Source organism: Nannobrachium achirus (genome assembly GCF_963921795.1).
Source record: "Nannobrachium achirus genome assembly, chromosome: 5".
In the NCBI taxonomy this organism is placed as follows: Eukaryota; Metazoa; Chordata; class Actinopteri; order Myctophiformes; family Myctophidae; genus Nannobrachium; species Nannobrachium achirus.
Genome location: NC_137814.1, coordinates 22,282,482 through 22,299,496, shown reverse-complemented (window position 1 = coordinate 22,299,496; position 17,015 = coordinate 22,282,482). Strand labels below are relative to the sequence as shown.

Here is a 17,015-nt window from a genome sequence, read left to right as displayed (position 1 = left end):
CCAAGCATTTTAGAAGCCCTATTTTCGGCGATTTAGCCATGATTAAACCTTGCACACCTCATGGATATGCATGGAACAGAGAAAATGAGCTCTAAAGATCCTGGATTGCATTGGAGTGGATGGTAAATATCGGTGGCGCGACGCTCTCGCGGGCCGTGTAAACAGATGATGAGATTTTTTTTTTTAAAAGACGAACTAGTTCGGGATAGGCACCCAGGACGTTAATAATTATCCCGAACTAGTTCGGGATAGGCACAATAAGAGTTAAGTGACAATTCAGTGAACAAAGAGTTTTTGATGGCCTTGAGACATAATTCAATAATTGTGCCGTCTTGTTTTGTTTTTCTTTCTATTAACACAATAACAACAGATTTTCGGTTCAGTCGTTTTCATTGAGCAAATCTGGCTGTAAGTGAACTCTTACAGAGATAATTTAGTAGAGCCGAGGGGAAGTAAACTATACTTAGTCCCATTTCTGTCACACAAACAGCTTAAATTGAGGTGAAATTATATGGCCAGATATGCAGTATTTTCCATATTTCAAGGGGGATCGGGTCGCTGCATTTTCTGAAAGGATGATTTTATTTAATGTGGTCCTTTGACTATACGTTATATTGAAATGATTCATGGTGATGATTCATAAAAGCGTGTTAATAATTGTAGCTATTGGCAAATGCTAGATATGGAAAGCAGCTGCTACATTGCATGTCTCAAAAATCGTGGCGTGTCAATGAAAACGATTTGGGCCATAATGTCTGTTTACAGAGCCTAGAAGGCAAACAGAAAGTATTTTTGCAAGCATATGTTCAATGAACACATATGTTCAGTGTTCAATGCCAAAATAGTTCATTGCAATTTTTTCTATGACAATTAATCATCAATTAAATTGACACTATTGTGACAGTGAGTGCTATTCATATTGCATTGCACCATAACAAGACCAGCATTATTTTTTTTAAATAAAATGTAAAAAAGCAAACCATCGGTTCGAAGGGGAGCGGTGAATTTGAGCAGCTATACCCTGTGTGTGTTTGTGCGTGTGTCTAGGCTGCGCAACAGTGGCCTTCTCAATCTGTTCCTGTTTTTATATTCCAGCCACGAACTGTTGTACTAATGAAACATAACTCCGGCCACGCACCATTGTACTAATGAAACATTACTCCAACCATACACTGTTGTACTAATGAAACATTACTCCAACCATACACTCAACCATACACTGTTGTACTAATGAAACATTACTCCAACCATACACTGTTGTACTAATGAAACATTACTCCAACCATACACTCAACCATACACTGTTGTACTAATGAAACATTACTCCAACCATACACTCAACCATACACTGTTGTACTAATGAAACATTACTCCAACCACACACCGTCGTACTAATGAAACATAACTCCGGCCACACACCATCGTACTAATGAAACATAACTCCGGCCACACACCATCGTACTAATGAAACATAACTCCGGCCACACACCATCGTACTAATGAAACATAACTCCGGCCACACACCATCGTACTAATGAAACATAACTCCGGCCACACACCATCGTACTAATGAAACATAACTCCGGCCACACACCATCGTACTAATGAAACATAACTCCGGCCACACACCATCGTACTAATGAAACATAACTCCGGCCACACACCATCGTACTAATGAAACATAACTCCGGCCACACACCGTCATACTAATGAAACATAACTCCGGCCACACACCATCGTACTAATGAAACATAACTCCGGCCACACACCATCGTACTAATGAAACATAACTCCGGCCACACACCGTCGTACTAATGAAACATAACTCCGGGTCTCCGGCCACACACCGTCATACTATTGAAACACCAGTAAGACTCCCTAATCGGGAGATAAGCGACCGTCAGGTCGCAGCGTGATTTTAGGGCAAAATGTGTAGGAGCAGTGTCCAAAAAATGTGTTTGAAAAAATATATGGGACAGATCCATGTTGATGACATGAGTGTAGACATACTGTGTACCGATTTGCGTAATTTTAGGGCAAAATCTGTAGGAGCAGTGTCCAAAAATGTGTTTGAAAAAATGGTCCTGATGGTGGCGCTATATGGGACAGATCCATGTTGATGACATGAGTGTAGACATACTGTGTACCGATTTGCGTGATTTTAGGGCAAAATCTGTAGGAGCAGTGTCCAAAAATTGAAAAAAATGGGCCTGATGGTGGCGCTATATGGGACAGATTCATGTTGACGGCTCTCTTGGCGCCGCCGAGGCGGGTGCGTGGGTACCGGCCCCGGCTCTCCCGGTCGCTCCTAGCCCGAGTTACGGCATTTTATGTGCGCTGCAATGGCGGGGGTCCTCCACTAGGGTTGCGACCACTTTTGCATCCATTCTAGAGCACCAGGAGTCGGTGGTCCCTGGGAATTCCCCGTGAATAGCCCCGTTGGGGTGGTCATTGGTCATTTTAGCACTTTTTGGCGGCGGCGACAGGGGGTCCCTGGGGGTCCCTGCCCTGGAGCTCCGGGGGTCCCGGGAGGGGTGGAGGTTGTGGATTGGCAGGCAAGGAGTGTGTGTGCAAAGTTTGGCATGGATTGGGGCAACGGTGGCGGAGATATGAGTTGGGGAAAAGTGTGACGTGACGGACAGACTGACAGACTGACAGACTGACAGACAGCCTGTTGAGGTTTTGCTAGTAACTGCGACCTGACCCAGGAAATGGTTATCGCTCTGAAAAAATAACCCTGGAATGTAACCCAACAGAAGCAACCCAGAAGTTGGGTTATAGAATTAACCCATGAGTTTTTAGTGTGTGTGTGTGTGTGTGTGTGTGTGTGTGTGTGTGTGTGTGTGTGTGTGTGTGTGTGTGTGTGTGTGTGTGCGTGTGCGTGTGCGTGTGTGTATGTACTTGCTCACCAAGGCTGCCACTGGTCACCCAGCTAAGTGGTCACGCTAAGGAGACGGTGTGACCACCGCTCAAAAAAAGAAAAGGTTTTACAATTGATCCATGAATGGCACTCTATGTTAAAGGACCATTGCACTGTGTAAGAAAGCTGCAGCAGTGACCTTTAAAGTCTCTCAATCAAAAATTACTCATGACTGTTATTTCCACTTTAAACAGGTTAATGTGTGTGTGTGTGTGTGTGTGTGTGTGTGTGTGTGTGTGTGTGTGTGTGTGTGTGTGTGTGTGTGTGTGTGTGTGTATATACCGTATAATGTATATGTATATACACTGTATCTATCATCTATTTGTAATATAGATATCTATAATTACAAATAGATTAAATATATCTATAGGATAAATATCTGTGATAAATCTTTGCACCACACTTCATGATTGAAATTCAGTTATTTTTTGGCAAGCGACACGCGGTCAGGAACGCCACATCTTTCACCGGCTGAACCTGGATGTCCTGACGAGCGCCTGGCTTTCCTCCAGTCCAGACCTTTTTCCGGAAAGCCTATGTTATGACATCACGTTGTTCTCTTAGCTCCGCCGTTGAACTTTCAATAAAAATGATGAATGCCGTCCTCCTTTTTCGGGCAGGCTGTTCTTATCGGAGGCCAAAGAGAATCCCGCTCTAGCAGACTGAACCCGAGTCTCTCTGAAGACCATATTTCACGCTCGTCCTATACCGCGCCTGATCTGATCAGTTTTAATGGGAAGGGATTCCAATCCGTCGTGTGCATGCGTGCGTGATCGATCCATTCGTCTTGTAAATGTCTGTTGAGTCACCGGCGGCGCATTTGTACGTCCATTCATTTATCACAACAAAGCTATTTGGGGAATGTGTTTTCGTTTCTTTTTTTCTTAAGAGCTTTGTGGGCGTACATTCATAGTATGACCCCCCCTATCTCTGACAGCATCGGTGCAGTGCTTAATTCGCTGAGTCACCCAGGGAATTGTACCCCTCTAACCCTTGAAATGTTAGAGCCATGCTTTACCCACTGAGCTAATATGGCACACACGTCACTGCTGTCCCCTGGGCGGAAACCTTGTATGTCTCCAAACGCCGCCGTACCGTACCGCGCATCGCGTCGCGATAAAATGCGGTAAATTGCGGTAAAATGCGATCGTATCGATCTCGCAATGAAACACCAGTAGCAGGCATGTTATGTTGTGTTTGATTACTAGTTCGTAGTGCTCCTATTCTGACTGTTTCTTTGGTTAGCAAGTAGCACTAGCAAGCAACAGGCTAGCCACTAGCCAGTCACACATAACAACACTATGTCATGTGTTGGTCGGTGAACCAATCGCTGAAGACTGCCTCTTTTTGGCAACGCCCATCCCTGCAAACGCCGTAGGCGGAACCGAGTTCAGACTGAATAATGAAGTGAAACGAAATGTTAATTCAGGCTGAGTGTCAGGCTACCACCAACCCCCATCTCTAAATATTTGAGGGACCCACTATAATAATTGCATGCGACCGTCAGGTCGCAGTTACTATCAAAACTTCCACCGCCTGTCTGTCCGTCAGTCCGTCAGTCCGTCTGCCACATCACGTCACACTTTTGCCCTACTCATATCTCCGCCATCGTTGCCCCTATCCATGTGAAACTTTCCACGCACACTCCTTGTCTGCCAATCCACCACCTCCACCCTTCCAGGGACCCCCGCAGCTCCAGGGACCCCCGCCAAAAAGCTAAAAAACTACCAAATGACACCCCCCAAATCGGCTACTCACCGTGTTGCTCTGCCACAGACAAAGAGATGTCTACACACATCTCATCAACATGGATCTCCTCTTTTCTCACATGCCCCTCTTCTAGCGCCACCATGAGGCCGTTTCTTGCAAAACACATTTACGGACACAGCTCCTACAATTTGTGCCCTACAATCACGCAAATCGGTACACGGTATGTCTACACTCATGTCTTCAACATGGATCTGTCCCATATAGCGCCACCTTCAGGCCGATTTTTTAAAACACATTTTTGAACACTGCTCCTACAGTTTTTGCCCTACAATCACACAAATCGCTACACAGTATGTCTACACTCATCTCATCAAGATGGTTCTGTCCCATATAGCGCCAATACAGGCCAATACTTTTTAACACGGTTGCTTATCTCTTATGTCTTACTACTGGTAATATTTATTATATATATATATGTGTGTGTGTGTGTGTGTGTGTGTGTGTGTGTGTGTGTGTGTGTGTGTGTGTGTGTGTGTGTGTGTGTGTGTGTATACTGTATACCAGTAAGACTCCCTAATCACAAATAGGGCAAAAATGTGTTTTTCCAAAATCCTCCTGATCCATGTTGATGACATGAGTGTAGACATACTGTGTGGTGATTTTCGTGATTTTAGGGCAAAATCTGTAGGAGCAGTGTCCAAAAATGTGTTTTTAAAAATCGGCCTGAAGGTGGCGCTATATGGGACAGATTCATGTTGATGGGATGAGTGTAGACATACTGTGTAGCGATTTGCGTGATTTTAGGGCAAAAACTGTAGGAGCAGTGTCCAAAAATGTGTTTTAAAAATCGGCCTGAAGGTGGCGCTAGAAGAGGGCCATGTGAGAAATGAGGGGTGGGGTCTCCGCGTTGCCTTGGTGGACGAATAGGTACCGGCCCCGGCTCTCCCGGACGCTCCTAGCCCGAGTTACAGCATTTTATGTGAGCTGCAGTGGAGGGGGTCCTCCACTGGGGGCGCCACCACTTTTGCATCCGTTCTGGAGCACCAGGAGTGGGTGGTCCCCAGGAATTCCCCGTGAGCAGCCCCGTTGGGGTGGTCATTTTTGCACATTTGGTAATTTTTTACACCTGGGGGTCCCCCAGGGACCTGGGGGTCCCTGGAGCTCCGGGGGTCCTTGGAGGTTGTAGTTTGGCAGGTAAGGAGTGTGTGTGCAAAATTTGGCATGGATGGGGGCAACGGTTGTGGAGATATGAGCAGGGCAAAAGTGTGACGTGTGACGTGTGACAGACAGACGGACGGACGGACGGACGGACAGACGGACCGACAGACGGACAGCCGGTGGAGGTTTTGATAGTAAATGCGACCTACGGTCGCAATAATTTAAAATTGTAATTAATTCAAATACATTTTCAAAAATAGCAGATCTACAAGCTCATAGCACAGCATTACTGGGATAAGAGTAAAACATAATTTGGTTGGGCTTCCAACTTTACACACGCCGGCGTATGAGCATGGATTTACGGTATGGCTGTACTGTATGTGTGGTGTGCTGTATGATATGAACCTGGGGGTATATTGTCCTCTGTGTGCTAGACAGGGACTGCTTTATTAAGCCGGTTCCCCCGCTGTCTCAGTGCATCTCATTTGGCTCCTATTTGCCCTTTAAAAGGTAATTGGCTTCGTGTCCAGCTCGCCAGACAGAACAAAAGCTGATTAGAGGCCACAGAGTCAGGTCTCCGTACACACACACACACACACACACACACACACACACACACACACGCACACACACACACACACACACACACACACACACACACACACACACACACACACACACACACACACCCACACACACCACTTGTACCTACCTCTGCAGCACCATCAAATTGCCCAAGCATAAACAGCACAGTAAAGACAGACAGACAGACGGTCAGAGAGGGAGGCAGACAGACGGACAGGGAAGACAAAATGAAAAGCAGAGAGAGTGGTCATAGACAAGCGACTGCAACTCTAGCGATTATTTTCTTAGCGACTATTCTATTGATTCCTTATCTAATAATAGAGGAATTTGTTTCTTTCATTTGTCTTTGTATTTTATATATCAGCGAATCAACGTAAGAACACTTGAATAGATTGATTTTATAATCGACAAAATTGATTAGTCCGATGAACCACTTGATACGTATTTTATCTTCGGCTTAAAACGGTAAAGTTAATAAATAGCAACTCACAACTCGTCACAATGGTATGGTACTGTTGCAGCGCTATTAGAATTGATGGCCCATTATGTTCCTCGATAAAGATAAAAATTATTATTTTTATAGACAATTTGTTAATCGATTATTTACATCATACATGGGCAACTGGCGGCCTGGGGGCCACATGCGGCCCCCACCTTCACTTAATACGGCCCACAGGCTAATACCGGCATACTGATATACCAGTAAGGCTCCCTAATCGGGAGATAAGCGACCGTAGGTCACTTATCTCCACAAATAGGGCAAAAATGTGTTTTGCCAAAATTTTCCTGATCCATGTTGATGACATGAGTGTAGACATACTGTGTAGTGATTTTTCGTGATTTTAGGGCAAAATCTGTAGGAGCAGTGTCCAAAAATGTGTTTTTAAAAATCGGCCTGGAGGTCGCGCTATATGGGACAGATTCATGTTGATGGGATGAGTGTAGACATACTGTGTACCGATTTGCGTGATTTTAGGGCGAAAATTGTAGGAGCAGTGTCCAAAAATGTGTTTTGCAAGAATCGGCCTCATGGTGGCGCTAGAAGAGGGCCATGTGAGAAATGAGGGGTGGGGTCTCCGTGCCGGCAAGGCGGACGAATAGGTACCGGCCCCGGCTGTCCCGGTCGCTCCTAGCCGGAGTTACGGCATTTTATGTGAGCTGCAGTGTAGGGGGTCCTCCACTGGGGGCGCCACCACTTTTGCATCCGTTCTGGAGCACCAGGAGTCGGTGGTCCCCGGGAATTGCCCGTGAGCAGCCCCGTTGGGGTGGTCATTTGGTCATGTTTGCGCATTTGGTCATTTTTTACATCTGGGGGTCCCTGGAGCTCCGGGGGTCCTTGGAGGTTGTAGTTTGGCAGCCAAGGAACGTGTGTGCAAAATTTGGCTTGGATCGGGGCAACGGTTGCGGAGATATAAGCAGGGAAAAAGTGTGACGTGTGAGGTGTGACAGACAGACTGACAGACAGACGGAGGGACGGACGGACGGACGGACGGACGGAGTTACTTACACTTTGTGGTGGTTTTGATAGTAAAGTGCGACCTACGGTCGCAATTACTGATTTCAGCTGTTACAATTCCAAACATGACCTGCTTTAATTCCGTCAGTCAATATTAGTAGCTTAATGACTAGTATAGTAGTATTAAAATGTATTTTTTTTATGTCCACACATTGAAATATCCAGCTGAAACCGCTCCCATCTGACACCTCTAAGTTGGCGAATACCATAAAAAGGGTCTTTGGAAAGACAAACTCGCCTAGAAGTAGAAATCACGTAGCCAAATCTTCTCTGTCATTGGGACAAATCCGCCTGACATGTGGTCTGATTTAATGTTCCCCAGTCGATCTTTCACATGAAGGACGTCTGAAATGTCGACAGTCTTGATTTGGCTGCGAGTGCAAGCATTGCAGCTCTTCACATTCGACAAATTAGACTGCTGATTTTAGTTTTTGTACGAGGAAAGCCATCTAGAAATGTGTCTGTTGTCTGTCTGTGTGTGTGTGTGTGTGTGTGTGTGCGTGCGTGCGTGCGTGCGTGCGTGCGTGCGTAAGTGTGTGTGTCTGGGGCTCAACTCTTCAGTATTTCATAGGTACAGTAGATAAACTTCGAAGTCAGAGAGGGTCATAACAAAATAGCAAAAATAGCTACAAGCTTAATGTTCTGAAAATCCCCTTGCCAAAGGCAGGATGTGTGAAGTTTTTAAATGGCAAACCGCTGCACAGATCAGTGCCATTTTCTCTGTCTTCAAATTAGGGCATTCACCAACTATTCGAATATCAAATTCACTATTCGACATTGTTCACCGAAGTCGAATATTCGCTTTTTTAAATTGTATAGTTTATAAAGCTTGGCTAGATAAGAAGTCATAAGAATAAGTTGTTGTCAATGCCCTGGCTGGTGGATGAATTTGTTAATGCTCTATACCAGGGGTTCTCGAACCTTTTTAGGCCGTGACCCCCAAAATAAACATATTTGAACTGTGTTGCGAGGCTATTTTCACAATGTTCGCCTCTTGCTTGCTTAATATTTGACAGTTTGACCAGTCCTGTCGAATATTCGACTATTCGAATACTTTGAGGTCGAATAATTCGAATACTAAAAATCACTATTCGTGAATGCCCTACTTCAAATATATTTTCTCATATTTTAACTTTAATTCAATAAGGTAGGTTCGTGGCAGGTCGGATCGGGCTGAAACCTTACTCAAGTCATAGGTCGTAGATACTTCACAGATGTCTGATGTCATAGACTGGTCACATGAAGTCCGGAATCCACATGGAAACTACGTCGCTATTAGTTTTATTTTGTTTCTTTTTTCCCCTTCTTCTTCTTTTCACTCCACTGTGATTTGTGTCCAATTGAACTTGACCATGATTGCCTCTTTGAGGGTGAACCGAGAACGCTGCTATTTTGTCTGAGATTGTTTTTCATGGTGACATTTAAGGAGGTACGTGGAGGGTACACGGCATGTTGTTGGAGCTTGGAAGACACCTTCGCAGCGTGATCCATGACACACAGGCTTCTGTGCTCTGGGCACTGATTGATTGATTGATTGATTGATTGATTGAAGAATTTATTAGAAGTTTGCAATAGAAAAAAGTACAGTTTCATGACAGTACAAATCACTGGTACAAGGTCAACTAAAAGGAGATCCTAGAAAGCCGAGGCTTATTTCCACAGGAACCACACTTTAAGTATCTCATATAACATTGAAAGACAGACGGATAGAACATACTTTATCTAGGATAATATCAGTTTCAAAAGCATAACATCAAATACAAAGGCAGAAAAGAAAGAAAAAAAGGGGGGGGGGAGCATGGGGGCTTAGTCTATTTACAAGTCTCGGGTAGCAGCTGTCTGAAGGTGACTTTTCATACCAATTTTGAAGGAGGCTAGGGATTTGCTCTCCTTTAAGGCTTGTGGAAGGGCGTTCCACATGTTGATGGTATAGCAGGAGAACGAGTTAGCGCCTTGTTTAGTGTTAAATCTACGTTGATGATGATTAGTGGAGCTGCCTCTGGTGTTGTGATCGTGAACATCCTTGACCTTTAAGAAGTAGTTTGCCAGGTACATGGGTATCTTGGAGGTGTAGTGAATCTTGTACACCAGGCCCATTGCAAGATGCTGTACTCTGTCAGCTACTTTGAGCCACCCCACGCTTTCGTGGTGATGATCTGTAAGGTGGGTCAGAGGTGGAAGACCAAGCACAACCCTAATTAGTTTGTTCTGGTCTGTTTGGAGCTTTAACTTTAAGGCACTTCCTGAAACGGACTGGCATTGGTGCAAAGTAACTAAGTACACTTACTCAACTAGCGTACAACAAATTACAATTTAATCCATAACGATTTACAATAGCAATAGCACACAGTATTACATCGAATGCAGAGAAATACTATTCTAAAAAAACATAAGTCGACCAATGGAATAGTGGAATAACCCAAAAAATACATCTTTAATCTGTACATCGAAGCTATACCATAAGATGCCAGGTACTACTTATAAGTACAATTTTGTGGTAACCCTATATTTTTTTCTTTTTACATTTGAAAACTTATGAAATGGGACATTCTGCGTAATGAATGCTTTTTACTTTACATTTTGATACCAATACTTTTGTTCTTTTACCTTTTGAATCCCAGACTTTTACTACATTGTATTTCTACAAAGTATTTCTAACATTGCAGTATTGATACTATGTTAAACATTTTAGTACTTTTTCCACCACTGCCGGCCAGTGAGCAAAGGAGCCACAAGCAGGACTTCAGGGAACACTGCACTGTACCGTTTGAAGTCCTAAAACCCAGAAGTGTATAAGAAGGCATAGTAACAGATTTCTAACTTTTAAAAAATACATTTTAAGATGTTAGTATGTTTTTCTCTGCAAGTCAAATGATAGGTGGCTTGGGCTGAAGCCTTACCCAAATATAGAGATGCCTGACGTTACAGTTGTGATGTCATAGTACTGACATCATACTGTAGATGCCTGACATTATAGACCAGCCTCCAAGTGCTTTGTGTCTGATTCACCTGCGCAGAGCCCCGACTAGTATCATACTCTATTACTGCATCATGGCATCCAATAATGGATCTTCAGATATTGAGGGAATGTCTTCGGTCGCTCATGCACTGTCTCTCCCAGCTGAGGAATATGTAAACGATCCGCAAGTGGAGGTCATGTGGGCGATGAAAGCCTACGACCACGCAGAGGCCTACTTCAATCTCATCTCATCGGCTGACCCAAAGTCGCTGGAGCTGACCAACGTGGACGACAGAATCTACTCTTCCTTCAGGCAAGCCTTCGGCGACCTCGACGTCAAGCTGCTCGATCCGGATGACCTCAAGTCTGACGAGGCCAAAGCGAAATGGCGTCCCTTCTGCAACCAGTTTGACGGGGTCGTCGAGGACTTCAACTACGGTACGCTGCTCCGTCTGGACTGTGAGAAGGAGTACACGGAGGAGAACACCATATTTGCCACCAGGATCCAGTTCTTTGCCATTGAGATAGCTCGCAACAGAGAGGGCTTTAACGGCCCAGTGTACAATGCCAAGAGCTAGCTGAACATTGACGTTGGGAGCCTTTTACAGCCATGTATTGTATGGGAATTAAAAATCGAACCTCGGTTCGAAGTGAAGCGGTGAATTTTTGAGCGGTGGTAAACCGCTCCATAGAGTGGCTGTGCGTGTGTCTGTAGCCACTTTTCCTCAGCGTTGTCCCATAGCAATGTGTTTTCCTCAGCGTTTTGCCATGGCAATGTGTTTTCCTCAGCGTTTTGCCATGGCAATGTGTTTTCCTCAGCGTTTTGCCATAGCAATATGTGTGTGTGTGTGTAGCCATAATTACATCACCAATTACATCCTAGACCTATATCCTGGTCTTTTAACTCAGCATTTTGCCATAGCAATGTGTGTGTGTGTAGCCTGTATTACATCACCAATTACCAATTGAAGACGTTATGTAAGCACGACCACCGCTCACTTCACATTGGGTGTGATTTTTATTCTATGTGTTCTAGAGCTATGAAATCTGTGTTCTAGATCTATACTTTCTATGTGCTTTAGTTCTATATTTGTATGAATTCTTAATGAATGAATGATTTTGTCTAGACTCCTTGGAAGCCTATGGGACAGACTGTACGGGACAGACAAAGCCACTCCTTGGAAGCGGCTGTCACCGCTTCAAAAATTATAAGCAGTGTAAAATGTTTAATGCTGACCAGTGTTTGTGCCAAGTTTGTAGAGGATCGGATGTTTGGTGAGGTAACCGCATGTTACCTTTGTGCCGTCCTCCATTCACCGTCCACCCATTAGGCAATTTTAATATAGGATGTGACATAGTTTATCAAATGTTGACAAAATTGAAAAATCACGCCTAGTGTGAAGTGAGCGGTGCTCTTTGTGAGTTAATTTCATTAAGCGTACCACTGGCCAATCACAGAGCGTCCTGCGAAGCTTGGCCAATGGGACCCTGGGCGTACATAAAACTTTGAGCTGTTTGTGCCGAGATGTAGGCCAGATGTAGGCCAGATGTAAGCCACGCTTCAGAACACGTATATTCTTTGGAAACCGGACAAAGCCAGATGTTGGAGCTTAGCTCCTTCCAGGAGCACCGCTCAAAAAATCTCTCATGCATGGGGGTCCATGGCACAAAACATTTTAAGATGGGGGTCCGCGCTGTGTGCTTGTAGAATAGAATAGAAAATAGAAAAATCATTAAAATTTGAATGTTTTGACCCGATTCTATAAATGTCTTCTAAATCCTTCTAAGGTCTTTGAAAAATTGATGTTTCTATGCCAGTGGTTCTCAAACTTTTTCATGTCAAGGTATTTGGCCGCCGACCCCCATCTCAAAATATTATGTATCAGGGACCTCCCAGAAGCAAATATTTGAGTTACAAATGTTCGCTTTAAAATATATATATATTCAAAGATTTTCAAAAAATGTTCATGATTTTTCCAAAAATAGCAGATCTACAAGCTCGCAGCGCGGCACTCGGTGACACGCTGCCAAAGAATGAAATAATAGTTAAAGTGGTTAAAATCTAGAGCAGGGGTCTTCAACGTTTTCAGGCCAAGGACCCCTTAGTTGAGAGAGAGATGAAGCAGGGACCCCCACAACCTTATCATAGATTCTGTATAGTTTCATAGTTTGACAGCACAATCATCAGTGTATTTTGGATTCATGAATTTGTGTTTTCAGATATTTAACCACTTGAACCGTCAACACTTAATAAACTTGACCTTTTACTCTGTACTTAGTCTGCTCTTTTCCCCCTATACACCAAACCTCTTTGCCGAAAATAGCCGATCGACAAGCTCACAACGCCTCGCAGTGCTATTTTTTGGCTACAGTTCTCAGAATATGGACACTAGGGTTCAAGTTGTTAATATAACTAGACCAGGTCAACCTGGTTGTGCCAGACCCCCTGTCTGTCATCATCATTTATGACATCATGCCTTTTGTAGGCATGTCATCATCATGTCATCATCATATATACCCTTTATATAGAAAAGGAACAGACCGACATTTGCTTATGTAGGCCTACCCATTTCATGGGTCTGGCAAAAATCAAACCTCGGTTCGAAGTGAAGCGGTGAACATTTATTCTATGTGTTCTAGAGTTATGAACTCTGTGATCTATACATTCTTTATATTCTGAATGAATTAATGATTTTATCTGGAGGGCCGAATTGTCATGTGAAGCTTGACCAATCCTCAAAGTATCCAATCATCAGACCGGGACGGACAATACACACATACGTACGTACGTACGTACGTACGTACGTACATACGTACGGACGGACGGACGGACGGACGGACGGACGGGACAGATAAAACCTGTTCATTCTGGACTGATATGACCATATATGGACATGGGAGTGATGGGACACACATTTTGTTTTTGAAAAACCCTATTCATTCTGGACTGATATTCTGGACGTACGGGACAGGTAAAACCTGTTCATTCTGGACTGGAACGACCATATATGGACATGAGGTGACAGACATTTTGTTTTTGAAAAAACCTGTTCATTCTGGACTGAAATGACCATATATGGGCGTGGGACACACAAAGCCACTCATTGGAAGCGGCTTTCACCGCTTCAAAAAGGATTGTAAGATTTGGAGGACCCCCTGTAGTAACTCTGAGGACCCCCTAGGGGTCACGGACCCCCTGTTGAAGACCCCTGATCTAGAGTGACACGGACGCGTTCCGGGTCTTACATATTGGGTTCCAGGTCCTTGCCATTGAAAAGGTTTCAGAACCACTATTGTCTCATATACAGTAGGTGACGTAAGGTGATGTCAACTGAGCTTGGCATTCCTCCACTGTGCACAAACCTCTGGCAGGCACATGTCATGTCATTCATGTGTTTTCTGGTCCCTGTGTGTCCCCCTCAGTGTGCCCCTGGGAGTGGGACAACCTGACATGCTGGCAGGCTGCCAGCGTGGGCGAGGTGGTCGTGGTCAACTGTCCAGAACTCTTCCACAGCTTCATGGGCCCAGAGGATGGTATGTATCAATTCAATTCATTCAAAGAACTTTATTTTCCTTTCGGAACTTTGTTTGTGCAGTGGTTAAAAACATACATTCACAACATAAAAACATAAATGTCACTATGGTAAAAAGGACTACTACGTTTAAAACTAGTTATTTAAAACATTTAAAAAGATCATTTATAGAAGTTCTATGTATGTATGAATAAATACATAAATAAGCAAGGTAAATGACAAACTGCAAAACATTATGTTCACTAGAGTCCATCAGGTTGGGGGGGGGGGGGGCAGTCCAGACATGCTCCACCAGACCTAGGTGTTCAGCAGTCTGATGGAGGTGGGCACAAAGCTGTTTAAGCCCCTTTTTTTAAAGGTCGAGGCTCTGTATCGACGGCCTGAGGGCATTAAATTAAAATAGTTGTGGAGGGTATGTGTGTATTATCCTCAACTATTTGAGAGGCCTTTTTTTCTGTCCGTTTTTTATGGATGCTGCTGAGTGGCTCCTGGTTCATGCCGATGATTTTCCCACTGATCCTGACGACCCTGTCAAGGGAGTTCCTGTTGATGGCCCGCGTCACACAAAACCGTCCTCTATAGGGACTCATTAATGCTACCAACACAACCCTGGACCTCAAGCTACAAAATGACCTTCTGAATGAGTTAATCACTGATTCTAAAAACGCCTTCAAAATCCTGACCTATTTTGTTTTTTTAAGTATTTCTTTGAGCGGTGAAAACTATATTTCACTTTTGTGTTAGCCAAAAGATTTGCACGGACCAATCAAAAGCCGCTCTGTCCATGACATCACGTGTTAGCCAAAAACACGGAACCAATCAAAAGCTTTGTTTTAGCCAAAGAATTGGCACGGACCAATCAAAAGCCACTCTGTCTTTGACGTCACGTGTTAGCCAAAAAATTAGCACAGCCCAACATCACATCCTGGACTTTGTCTGAACTTTAAACCGGTTGCTGGCCGAACACCACCCGGGACCCAAGACAGCAACCACACTTGCACAGATTGTCGTCACTGTCTCAGGTCCCAGGCGGCACACATCCGACCCCAGCCCAAAATCCAGGCAAGGTCCGAGTCTGACCAACCCCATATCCTGGACATTTGGCGCTAGCCAAAGAATAGAAGCTTCTTCTCTCATCATCCTTAATTTTGAGTCGATAACTAAAACGAAAAGCACACAAAACCTTATATAGTCCGACCAGGCCTCTAGTCTGACGTCATACAAAAGGAATATTGCCATGCGTGCCTATCAACATTGATTTGCGCAGGCGCCCTTGCAGTTACTGGAATTAACCAAGATGTACACAGAACGGACAGAACGGTCCATATGAGGACATACTGTATGGATGTACACAGAACGGACAGAACGGCCCATACGAGGACATATTATGGATGTGCGTGGTGTTTGCACCGCTCACTTCGCATGGGTGCAAATTTTTTTTCTTCATCTTTTAAACCAAAATATTTGTAGGCAAGGGAGAAAAAAATAGATATTTACCAATACCCAATGCGGGTGACTCCTGTGACACTGGCCTATGTTTGGGGAAAACTGGTCTATTCTGTTCTGTTCAGCTGATGTGGTTTCCTTTCAATGATGGCTTGAGCAGCACACATTATCATGCTTTCAGAGATGGGGAGGGTCAGCCGCAACTGCACGGAATACGGCTGGTCTGAACCGTTCCCCCACTACGTGGACGTATGCCTCTTTGACGACAACACCACCAAACCCGTACGTACACAGGCCTCGTTTTCCCTTAATCTATCATCATTTTAGACTCAATTTCCGACAAGCAATTTTCTTTTCGGCTACGGCATGACTGAGCCTGCTGTTTGTGTGCTGCAGGACATGTATTATGCATCAGTCAAGGCCCTGTACACGGTCGGCTACAGCACGTCCCTGGTGTCCCTGACCACAGCCATGGTCATTCTCTGCAGGTTCAGGTGAGCTTGATTTATTTAGCCAGCAGTCAGCCTTAGGGCTGTCACGATTATGACATTTTACATGACGATTAATTGCGATTACCGATTTAATTGTGTTTTTGTTGTTGAGAATTACATTTCTGTTTGGATTTTAGGCTTTGAGGTTGCACATGGGAGATATGACACATAACCTAAATATACAAAGAAATTACTGACATATTTGACAACTTTATACTTAAAAAATAACATTGATAGTGGAATAGCCGATCTAAAAAATAATGTTGATAGTGGAAATAGCCGATCTCGCGATGCAACGCGTTGTGAGCTTGTAGATCTGCTATTTCCACAATTTAAAGAAATATATATGAACATCTTTCAACATGGAAACGATTATGGCGATTATGAAAAATAATCGTCTAATCGCAATTATTTGACATAATCACGATTAGACGATTATGTAATAATTGTGACAGCCCTAGTCAGCCTTCCTTATCTTTGTTATTGCAATACTATATATACTGTATGTCTATTATTTTAAAAAGTATGCTTTCAAATACATTGGCAAAGTGGAGAGACCGCTGTGACAGCTACATAATACTGTAATTCTCCTCTCAACGTTATTTTTTTAAGCATCCTTAAAACGAACGGAGCCTCTGCCTCAACCAACAGAACAATCATAAAGTATGAATACAAAATATGCCGGACAGGCGGACAC

General features: G+C 43.9%; 2 protein-coding genes across 2 annotated transcripts in view; both read left to right on the top strand.

Moving 5' to 3' along the window:
- The window catches only part of adcyap1r1a (adenylate cyclase activating polypeptide 1a (pituitary) receptor type I), a gene marked incomplete at both ends in the record, with an annotated part of 49,991 nt that overhangs the window by 15,805 nt on the left and 17,171 nt on the right, over window positions 1-17,015 (top strand). The window contains 3 exons of the mRNA XM_080726871.1: window positions 14,272-14,382; window positions 16,009-16,109; window positions 16,224-16,321. Coding sequence (XP_080582997.1) covers window positions 14,272-14,382; window positions 16,009-16,109; window positions 16,224-16,321 — 310 coding nt within the window. The remainder of the gene's footprint in view (window positions 1-14,271; window positions 14,383-16,008; window positions 16,110-16,223; window positions 16,322-17,015) is intronic.
- Window positions 10,941-11,426, top strand: LOC308285940 (protein PBDC1-like; the record flags this gene model as incomplete). The annotated part of the gene is made up of 1 exon (XM_080726878.1): window positions 10,941-11,426. The coding sequence occupies one exon, from the start codon at window positions 10,941-10,943 to the stop codon at window positions 11,424-11,426; it is 486 nt and encodes a 161-aa protein (XP_080583004.1).